Source organism: Pteropus vampyrus, unplaced genomic scaffold (genome assembly GCF_000151845.1).
Source record: "Pteropus vampyrus isolate Shadow unplaced genomic scaffold, Pvam_2.0 Scaffold59, whole genome shotgun sequence".
Classification (NCBI taxonomy): Eukaryota; Metazoa; Chordata; class Mammalia; order Chiroptera; family Pteropodidae; genus Pteropus; species Pteropus vampyrus.
In genome coordinates, this window is record NW_011888840.1 from 5,725,125 (window position 1) to 5,736,072 (window position 10,948).

Sequence of the window (10,948 nt, forward strand, 5' to 3'; positions counted from 1 at the left end):
GTATGTAAATGAACTGTCATTACAGATCAGGAAGTAGAGACTCTGAGCTGAGAAGAGATGGAATCAGTGATTTTTAGATCTGAAATAGACCTAGAGATTGGCCAGTCCAACCCCCTTCCTTTGCAAGAGGCCCCCAGTGTGGAAGGGACTTGCAAGGTCACCTAGCAGACCTGGACTTGGGGAGAGGGGCGGGCGTTTGACTCTGCGTTGTGTTTGCCCGTACAGTTCACCATCACCCTTCCACCCAGCCCACTCGCCTCCCCACGGAGGGCACCAAGGAGGTGGCGTGCAGACTGGCCTGCATTGTGGCGTTTTTATCTGCACAGCGTGAGGCTTTGATGTTCGGGTGACTAGACCCGAGCTGCTGGTAGGGAAGGAAGTTTTCGGAGCTGATTTAATAATCTAACACCTCTGGGGTGGGAGGGGAAGTGGGAGGATGTTCGTGAGGGAAAGTCAAACGTGTCATGCAAAAAAGAAAGTTTGAGATGGGTCTCCCAGAGATCATCTGTGCCTTGTCGTGCTCCTTGGAAAAGATGCATGTCTGTCAGTGCGTCTACAAACAAGCACTGAGCAGCTACGGTGCAAGTGCTGGGTGGCTTTGCGGGGAGAACGCAGGGCGGGGAGCTGGGGTCTCGGCACCTTGCAGCTTCCCGCTGCAATGGACCAGGGCCCTTGGCTTCAGGGGAAGGACTGGTCTTGGTGCTGGCTGCGTTATTGCCCCAAAGTGCCCGCCTGCCTTCTGCCTGTGGAAATTCCTGGGCTCACATCCCAGCTCACCCGCATTCGAGATAGAAAAGCAGGGTATGAGGTTCCCTCCAGCCTCAGTTCCCTGCAGGGTGAGATGGAAATGCGATAGCATTTGCCTGAAGGGTTGTTGGGAGGACCAGATGCCTGGGGTGGCAGGCCGTTCCTGCCACGCTGGCGTGTAGCCAAAGCCCACCTCGGCTGCCTTCCCATGACCTCTGCCCTTGTCCAGGGTGCCGCTCCTGGCTCCTGCTCGATGCCAAGGATGTGGGCCCTCCAGGCCCAGCCGGGGGTGCCGGAGTAGGAGGAGTAGAGGGAGCCATCCATTTGTCTTTCTTTTTCTTGGCAGGAGGGGTCGTGGTTCAAATTAAATTTCAGTTTTATCCTTTGTAGTTTTTTACACAATAAATTGTCACATTTGTGCGTAATAAGGTGATGTGGCTTTGGCTGAGAAAGGCTTGTGCTTTTGGCTTGTGCGGGTGGTTGATATTCAACCCTCTAGGCCTGTTTCTTCCACTCTGCTCCTGAGCTCCGGGTCGTCTCGTATTGGGATAGGATTTCAAACAGGCAGAAAAAAATGACGAGGATGATACAAAGGACTCCCGTACGTCCAGATTCACCGATTGTTACCTCACTCTCCACCTGAACCCCTTCCTCACACACTGTTTTTCCTGAACCACTTGAGAGGAAGTTGCAGACATGTCCTTTTATCCCTAAATATCCAGTGTGTGCTTCCTAAGAACGAGGACGATCTCTTCTTCCTTAATGGCCGTGTAAAGATCGACCTCAGGAAACTGAGCATTGCTACAATTGCATTATCTAATTAATCCACAGGCGACGCACAACTTCATCAGTTGTCCCAGTAACGTCCCTTTGGATTTTCCTGATTCCGGGCCACCATTGCTCTTAGCGGCCATGTCTCCTTATCCTGGAACAGTTCCTCAGCTGTTCTGGACCGTGACAGTTTTGAAGAGTCCGGGCCATTTGCTTTGTGGAATGTCCCTCAGTTTGGATTGGGTTCTTCGTTCTTGAAGGCTCATACTGTACCACTTGATTTAGTTTGTAACCTGTGTCCTGTCATCCTTGGTGGTCCAGTACGGCTGGTGGTCACATCTATGTTTTGTAAATGAGCAAACTGAGGCAGAGGGAGGTCAAGTGATCAGCCCGTGGTCACATGCTCAGGAAATGGCAGAGCCAGGATTCAAATCCAGGATTATGTAGTCTGCCTGCCAGGCAATTAAGAACAATGATGGCAATTAGGCTCTGAGAATAGCAAAGTATTAATAAAGTACTTCCAGCCTGACATCTGAGCATTTTGCATACACTGCAGAGGTCCCCACCCCGTCCTGGAAGGTAACTGCCCTCACCAGCCCTGATTTACAGATGACGATCTGAGAGGTTAAGTAGATGGCCCAGGATGCACAGCTGTTAACTGGTGCAGACGAGCTCTGCCCCGGGGCAGCCTGTGTCCTGAGCTTGCAGATGCTGCCTCTGCGTTCAGGCCCGCTGGATCTCATAGTGGGAGCAAACCGTGGGCCAGGCCGGAGGCTTTCCCCAGCTTTGCTGACCCTCCAGGAGAAGCCCAGGAGTTCCGGAGTTTGTGTCCTCTTCCAGGGCCTTCTCCACGGGGGAGCGAGCACATCCCAAGGCCGGGGATGCGCTCAGGAGCTTCCCGAGCGGTGGGTGGGTGGGGAGCTGGCCTGTCCTCTGCTCCTGTAGGTGCCTCAGTCCACCTCCGTGGTCTGTTTGCTGTGACTGGATGGCATTTTGACAACTTCCAGGTCAGGAATTTCCGTGCAGTGGTTCATTTGATGGCTGGTTCACTGTCTCCTGCTGAGCAGCCCAGGGCCCCTGCCTGTGTGGTGGCTGGTCCTGGCTGCCGTCAGTGCACCCAGTTGGACCCATTGCCCAGGCAACAACCAGGGGGCATTTAAGGCCAGCTGCCTTGAGAATGAGGCAGCCTCACCCGCAGTGGAACTCCGTGCGCCGTGAAGGAAAGGTATTACAGCCCGGCCTTTTGGGTTGTGGAGAAGAGATGCTCTGAGTCTGTGACATGCTTGGAACTCTGCTGGCACAGTAAGGAAGATCCCAGAGCACAATGGCCAAGGGGCCGATGTCTAAGCCCCCATCTGCCTCTCACCTCCTAGGAACCTTGGGGGCTTGTCATGGGCACTCAGGCTCCTCATTCGTCAGAGCACAGCATCGGGTCCCACCAGTGATCTTCCGCCATCCGGAGTGACACCAGGGCAGGGAAGTATTGTCAGCATCCTGAGAAAGCCCACGGTCCCCTGCTTCAGGCACAAGGGCAGGGTATCTGTCAGCCACGGAGCAGGTGACTGTTCCATCCTGGGGACAGTGTGTCAGGCAGGAGGGCTTGGGAGCAGCAGCCACCGCACCCTTCAGGCCCAGGCCCCAGGCACAGGCTGCGTGTCAGGCCTCCCTTGGCACCCGAGCTCCAGCTTCCGCTGGGCCGGCCTGATCCTGAGGATGAGTGGCCGAGCCAGTCCCGTTGCCCTGTGCTGGGCCAGTCTCCTTTATCCCTGGCTTGTCTCTATGGGTAGGAAGTGACCGTACTGCCAGCCAGGCTCAGTTCATTGAGTTGGGACTGTGATCTTTCTATCCTGGCCACCTTGGCCTGTCCAGGACCCCTCCCCCAGCTCGGGCAGCAAGCTGCCTCCTGAGAGAAACTTAGACATTTTAGCTTCTTAATTTCCATGGAACACTGCTCCATGGTCTAAAACATTAATTAAAAACATTAATCAGTTTGGCTGCTTTGGAAAGAGGCTCTTTCTGGGCGGGAGCTGCCTCTCTGGGTTGTCGCCAGCCCCTTAGAAGGAGGAGCAGAGCAAGCTTGCAAAGCGAGGATGGAGCCGTGTGTTCGTGGTTTGGTGTCAGGCAGCCCGTTATCCTCTGTGAGCTTCAGTTTTCACGTTTGTAAAATGGGGGCGTGGGTTGTGCTGTGACCCGGTCTCCCGGGGTCTTCGTGGGCGCTCAGTAAGGTCTCGGGAAGATGTTCCTCAGCCAAGTGTCCCGTACAGCAGACGCTTGTGAATGGCCCTGTTGCTGGTTCGTGTGCACTCCATCTCTCTAGTGCCTTATGGTTTACGGGGCACCTTTTGCACGCACAATGTCGTTTAAGCCCGGCGGCACGGCCAGGAGATGGGTCACGGTTCTCATCCACTGCATCTCACGGATGAATACACTGAGACGTGAGGGTCACATGAGGCTGGGGCCGAGGCCCTTTGACTCAGACACCAGGCTTAGCTTCATTCTCATCGGCTTCACTTGTTCCCTGAGCCCCTACGCTGACGAAGTCATTGTGGTGACATAGGAAGAGGGGAGACCTCCTCCACCCCCGTTGGGAGGAGGCTAAGACCTTAAGGCCTGAGCATTTGCTTAAGCGGTATGCACAATCGCTGACTCTTCTGAGTGTTGGTAATGTGCCAGGCCAAGTACTCAGCTCTGCAAAGATTCTCGCTTAGCGCTAACAACAGACCTTTAAGATGAGAAACTGAGGTTCAGACAGTAGCTTGCTCAGGCTCCTAAAAAGTCTTTTTCAGTAGAACTGGGATGCCAACCCAGGCAGCCCGACAAAGTGCCCACAGTCAACTGGGGAACGGAGCCGCTGCCCTTTTGGGGACATGAAACCAATGCATTTTGACAATAAGGACAAAGTGCCTTCCAGGTCACAATGTCTGAGAAGCATAGGAGGCTGCCCACGGGAGCGTGGATGTGCAGACGGCATCTTTCTGAACGCAATGTCGGTCCGGGGGACTTTTGCGAGTAAGGGGGAGTCCACCCACTCCTGCTGGGAGCTGGGGCACCGAATGCCCAAGGGATTCAGCCAGCGTTTGAAGGTAGGAGACAAACTCTCTCAGGCTGGCAGAGCTGTGATAGGTCCCACGGTGACAGTAGCACATCCAAGGGAGGAATGTGACAACCACAGGGTCTCAGAGAAGCAAATTATGGTCACGTTTTTTTCCTGGAAGAGAGAGGGAATTGATGATGGGGAATTCGGGCCACCTGGCTTCTGCCCTTGGGGGAAGGATGTTTCTCCAGCTGTTCCCAAATTGAGGGCAATTCCCCTTTGGAACTAGTCAGTCTTCTTTCTTCTGAGTGTGTGTTCACTGAGCTCCATCTTCTTGATGATTTGGCGTCCAAGTGCTGGGGGGCTTTCGCAGAGAGGGGGGCAGGACAGAGGTCTGGAAGGGGAAAGGGTCGCCCCGTTGTAAATGCAATAGCGTGACTTTCTGGGGGTGCCACACTGTCCCTCGAAGGAGAGGTCAGTGTCTGAGCGGCCCACCCTGCTGAGCACTCGGCCCGGCTTCGGGGCACCTAGGAGGGCCTCGTGGAGCTGGCGAGCCCAGCGGTGGCCCTGCACTGTCTAAGCCCTTTGGGCTCCCCCGTGTAGCTGCCTCAGTTATCAGTTAGGATAAGAATCCCTGGCGAGTCCCTGAGTAATGCGTGATGTCCACTGATCCTGTGTTACCAGATGACAGTGTCGAGCTCAGATAAAAGTTACAACGAAATTAACCCGACGCAGCATCCGTGGTGCATGTAATCCCCACCATCTGTGGAATGTGCAGGCTCCAGGAACAGGCCGGTCTCAGCATGAAGTGACGAGATGTGTTTCTCTTTCCCCTTTAGCCAGAATTCCTGGAATCAGACAAATGCAAGTCTTAGTTGGGAGGAGGAATGTGGCCAGCGGGTGAGGGCTCAGGGGTCAGGAAGACCTGACTGTCCGTTCTGGCCGGCCTCTGACTCGACTTCCAAAATACGGAGCTATTAAAACCAATCTCACGGGATTAAATGGCAATGCATTGAAATAGCAATTGGCACATAATACGTGCTCAGTCAATGTCTGCTCTTCCAGTTCTTCTCATGGAGCGTATGGTAAATAGGTACTTCTTAGTTTTTAAATAAATGAAATATCTCATTACCAGATCTGTTCATGTGGACATGGATGCTAACAATTTTTTATCCTTGTATATTTTCAGAATCCTGATATACCTGGGATTAGGTGCTTTTAACCCGAAAAATGTACATATCCATTCGACACTCCAGAGGGACTTGAGAACGTCCTTCTCAAGTAAAGTTGTGATGTCTTAAGATTTGGAGAATTAAGGTAAGAGATTTTCTCCTTTTGAGTCGTATGGGATCAATAGTGGCTTTGGGGATTGGTGATCTCTTGCAGCATGACTTGGGCTGCGGTCCAGGACTTCTCGGCCTGGCCTCCTGCGCTACTCCATGGCGCTTGGGAAGTAGGCTTCCTGTCACCTCACCCTGACACATGGGACCTGGCTCTCAGCATCTGGTTGCCCGGACCTCGTGCTTTGGGAGCTCTCCTTCTGTCCCTCGCCAGGGAAGGAGCCCCCCATTTCCCGTGTGGCTGAACCACTCCTTTCTTCCCGCTGTCCTGCTGAGACCCGTGCAGACTGCACCAGGGAGAAGACGAGGAGGAGCGTGGAGGGCGATTACTTGATCAGATCAAAAAGCCTCTGGGGACATCTAGGGTGTGATCTCTCTCTCTGCCATCCTCCCTGTATGGCCCGCTCCAGCCACACAGGTCTGAAGCTGCCTGGGGTGAAGGGTGAGAGGTGAATACTGAGGGCTCTCAGAGGCAGACCCAGTTTGTCCTGGTTTTGCTACCTGCCTCCCCTTGGGCGAAATCATTCAGCCTCCTCGAGCCTCAGTGTCTTCATTTGTAAAATTGGGCTAGTATTAGCGCCTGCCTCAGGAGGATGTTGTGGGTATAGGATGAGACATGGAGATAAAGAGCTTAGCATGGTGCCTGCAATAGGGGCGGAAATGCTCTGAAATGGGAGGTTTGTTTTATTTTATTTTTTTAAATGCATTAATTACATCATGTAGAGGTCCTTCCATGCCTCAGGCTATTGTGAAGTCCTTGATGGGCTCCTCTCTGCCTTTCACCTGCCGCCAAATCTGCCGTGAATCATCTTGCAGGTTGTGCACAGACCCACCCCAAACCCCCATCCGAGCCCTGAGCCCTGAGCAGAGCTGCTTACTGCTTCCGCTGGCCTGCAGCCCGCAGCTTCGGGCCGGCCTCCATTATACCCTGTGGTTTTTTGCGCCCTGCCCCGTCCATCCTCCCAGTCGCTGGTGAGCTTGTTCCAGCAAGGACTGTCTCCCAGGTCCTGACACCCTAGGGTCAGGCCTCCCGTCGTGGATGTGGACAGAACAAATAAATGGCTCGTAGAAAAGGAGGGAGGAGAGGGCAGAGAGACAGACAACCAAGAGAAGAAAGTGTTTAAAGCCTAGAGCAACGAATGAGGTCCGTTGTAATTGTCCATTTAAAGGTGATGTCGAAAAGAGTAACTTGAGGAAAGAAGGAGACAGGCTCCTACCACAAGTTCGGAAGCAGCGTGGGGTGGAAAGGGGGTGAGGAAGCGCGGGCCCCGCGAAGGCAGGGAGTCGGGACTGAGAAGGCGGCGGGATTGTGTTAACGTGCGACTCGAGTCGTCTTTTCTCTCGCGCGTGACATCTTCCCGAGTGCATTTGTGTTTCCAGTCTCCCGTGTTGAGTCATCTCGCGACACCCAGAGATGGGGAGCACGAGGCCTTTCCTTCAGCCCAGGTGGGAGGAGTGGTGCACAGGTAGGGCACTCCAGATGCACCAGGTGTGCGGGAGGCCTGGGGCGGGGCCCTTGTCCCTTGGGGATGCTTCTTGGAGAGGGCGTTGCCTCTTCAGGCTCTTGAAAGATGCACACGGACGGGACCCACTGGGAGCTGAGGGGATTGGCAGTTCAGAAGCCTTTCTGCCCTGTGGAACTTGGCACCCTGGAGCTCTTCCATGCCCCCCATTCATTTGCATTTCATGATCTAATTTCCCACTTCTGGTGTCGGAACTCATCTGCAGTGAGTGCAGCTGACAGGACTTCCTGTGCAAGTGCTGTGTGCCATTTTCGTCTCTCAGGCACTCAGCCAGTCCTAGAGTTTTGTGGTGGGCGCCTGATCCAGGCAGTGAGCTTTCGGAGGGAAGGGCAGATGGGACTCCAGTCACTGGGGTAGAAGATGTGAAAGCTTGAAGAACCTTCTCTTGATGATGTGACTGCAAAAGTGAGCAGTGTTGCTTACATTCTGTGAACGGAGAGGAGGCTTGGCAGGTCCGTGTGGGGGTGACGGGAGAGGAATTTCCCTGACATTCAGCTCCTGGGAGCAGACAGAGCAGAGTAGATGCTGGGATTCAGGGGCCCTCGGTCCTGAGCACGTCCGGGGCACGGCTGGTTGGTGATGGAGGCTCTGATAATGGCCCAAGCATCTGTGCTGTGCCGTGGTCTCCTTGTCCTAAAGGCACTGCTTGCTCCCACTGGGAGCCGTCGGCCTGCATCCCTGGCTAGAGAGCAACTTACCTGGGCTGCTCGCTGGTCGGGGGGCAGCTGTGCCTTCCCCATGCGTGAGCCTGGGCCCTGACTTGCTTCTCCTCCCTCCGCTTACCTGTCGCGCTCCTGACCTTCTCAGCGTTACTCTCTCATCCAGGCCCCTCCCTGGACATTCACACAGGTGGGCTTCTTCCCTTTGACCTCTGCCTTGCTCTCTCGGACCCCTCTCCTGGGAGCATCTCTTAGCTCCTGTTCAACGCTCCCAAGTCGACCCCCTCTGGGCCTTAGGGAGAGGGCGTCCCTGACAGCTTCTGCCTGCCTGCCTGCGGTCATGAGCCAGCCCCCGTCGTCAGCCGTAGGTGCGTGGGTAAAGGTCACTTCCTGTGTTTGCTGTCCACCACACCGAAAGAACCTCTGACCCCCTTGGAATGCTACACTTGAAACAGAAACTTTTTCAAAACACCTCTCGTATTGGCCCATTTTACTATTTATTTCTTGTGGTTTCATATTGAGGTTTTTGGCTCATTGCATTTGACCTGGAGTTTATTTTTAGTAGCGAAGACAGCTCAATTAATGTCAGAACATGACAGCAAATGCAGAGGAGGGAGTCCTAAGTGTAGGGGAAAATGTACGTGCCTGATGTTATTTCTTCCGATGAGATCTGTCAGACCAGCGGATGCTGCGCTTCCTCAGCAGTGCCCACGATGGGCTCGTTAGAGGAAAGACCAGGCTTTGGAACTTTGGTCCCTATTGTCCCCGCCCTGGGCTTCATTCTGTCTCCGGGAACAACATCCAAGTTTCTCGAACGCCACCTCTTCTGCCAGGATTGGAAATGATTTGAGAGAACGCTCTGGGTCCTGTTCTCTCTCTTGCTCCAGATTTTGGCATCATGACAGGTGCACAGGACATGCTTGGGGAATGTTTTCTTGGACTGACTGAATTTTAGGACCCAGAGTTTAGGCTAGAAAGTCAGGTATGATGCAGAAAGCGCTTCTCCAAGGGTTCCTTGTGTTTGGGGAGAAAAGTAAGCACTGACGTCTGCTTCAGACTTGGCGGTTTAGAACGTGATTTTTCTCGTCCTTTCTCCTTCCTTTTATTCCACGACTGTTTACTGAGGTCCTGCCGTGTGTCACTTTGAAAAGCCACCGTTCTTTGAAGGAAATCTGGAGACATTGGCTTTATGGATCCCTGTGTTTACACACTGTACTGCACGTGTGTGTCACCCCGATCCCCAATGTGACAATGTTAGGAGGTGGGGCCTTTTGGAGGGCATTAGGTCATGAGGGTAGAGCCCGCATGTGGGATTAGTGCCCTTATGAGAAGAGACACCAGAGAGTAGCTTCTCTCTCTGCTTTCCACAATGCGAGTGCACAACGTAAGACAGCTCTCTGCACACCAGGAGCCGAATCTCCTGGCATCTTGATCTGGGACTTGCAGCTTCCAGACCCGTGAGATATAAATTTCTGGTGTTTGAGCCCCACAGCTTGTCATACCTTGTCACGGCAGCCTGAGCTAAGACACCCTTACTTCACTGATAAATGAGTCGGAGACTCAGAGAGATGATGCGAATGAGACCTCCCGGCCAGTCGTGGTGGACCTGAGGTTTGAACCAGGCATCTTCTGAATCCAGGCGCCCAAGCCCACCTCCGCCCCCGCCCCCCGCCGCCGCCCCCACCCTGACCTGCGGGCGCATCTGGACTCTGTCCTGCCACTCGTCACTGCTCCATCCGTCTCTCCCGCCTGCCCTCGTCTCCTTTCCTCTGCCAACCCCTGACCCCCTCTCCCAGTTCTATTTCTTCTGAAGACGAGGATCTTTCTCTCTCCAGGGTCTCCTAGGGGAAGAGATCTGATGACGACTGTGCTCAGCTCCTGCCCGGGGTGGTGGTCTCTCACCCAGCCCAGCCCACCTCCCCAGCACCTCGAGCGGTGACTGGCGGCATATAGCAGTTTCCTCTCCCTCCCTGCCCGTCCACGTTCTCACTGGGGGCCGAGCGCTGTGCCAGCTGTGGGGGGACAACAGAGCAGATACACGATATGCTGGGGGAGACGCAGTGTATCCGAACCCTGTATTTGCCCAGTGTTTGTGCCCCCCATTCATATGCTGAAGCCCTAGCCCCCCAGTGTGGCCATAATGAATGAAGGTTAAATGAGGTTATAACTGCTGGGGGCCGCCGATCTGACAGCGTTAGTGTCCTTAGAAGACACTCCATCTCTCCACCGTGAGAGGACACAGCAGGAAGGTGGCTGTGTCTACCAGCCCGGAAGAGACATCCCCCCAGAAACCGAGGTGGCTGGCGCCTTGATCTCGGACTTCCAACCTCCAGAACTAGGAGACAGTTAAGTGTCTGTTGTGTGAGCCGCACAGCTCTGGTGTTGTGCCCAGGCAGCCTGAGCACACAAACACACACGCGGAGGACGCACACCTCAGACCGAGGCTGCAGGGCGCCTCGATTGCCTTGGCCCCAAAGCCACTCTTTGAGTGCGGAGTCCCAGCTGATACCTGTGAACCGTCACGGCCCCATCTTTAAAACAAGGAGCCTGATTCTAGAAACCATCAGAGCTGCTCTTGTCCTGTTCTGTCTGGACCCTAACTCTCCCCGATCTGGGCCTGATCGATCTTTTCACTCTTCCTCATCTTCTGCTCAAACAAACTCGGTACTTACCGAACACTCCTGTGGTCACAGCATCCGGCTCCTGCAGCACAGGCAGCTCCGGCCTCCCGATTGCTCTTCGTGACCCACGGGGCTGCCTCCCTGGAGGATGCACTTTGTGGATCTTCAGCGGTCTGTGCGTTCTGTCCGTCAGTCCATGATTCGCCTGCTGGGACGGCTGAGCGTTGGGACTTCTGGCATCACTGATAAGGTG

At 54.4% G+C, this 10,948-nt stretch overlaps 1 protein-coding gene across 37 annotated transcripts in view; it reads left to right on the forward strand.

Moving 5' to 3' along the window:
• The window catches only part of LOC105292562, a 713,386-nt gene that overhangs the window by 134,725 nt on the left and 567,713 nt on the right, over positions 1-10,948 (forward strand). For all 37 annotated transcript variants that reach the window (XR_002780492.1, XR_002780497.1, XR_002780494.1 and 34 more), the window contains one exon: positions 5,742-5,869. Coding sequence is in view for 1 of the 37 variants with exons in the window: in XM_023530985.1 (XP_023386753.1) it covers positions 5,742-5,749 (8 nt within the window). In the remaining 36 variants the exon portion in view is untranslated. The remainder of the gene's footprint in view (positions 1-5,741; positions 5,870-10,948) is intronic.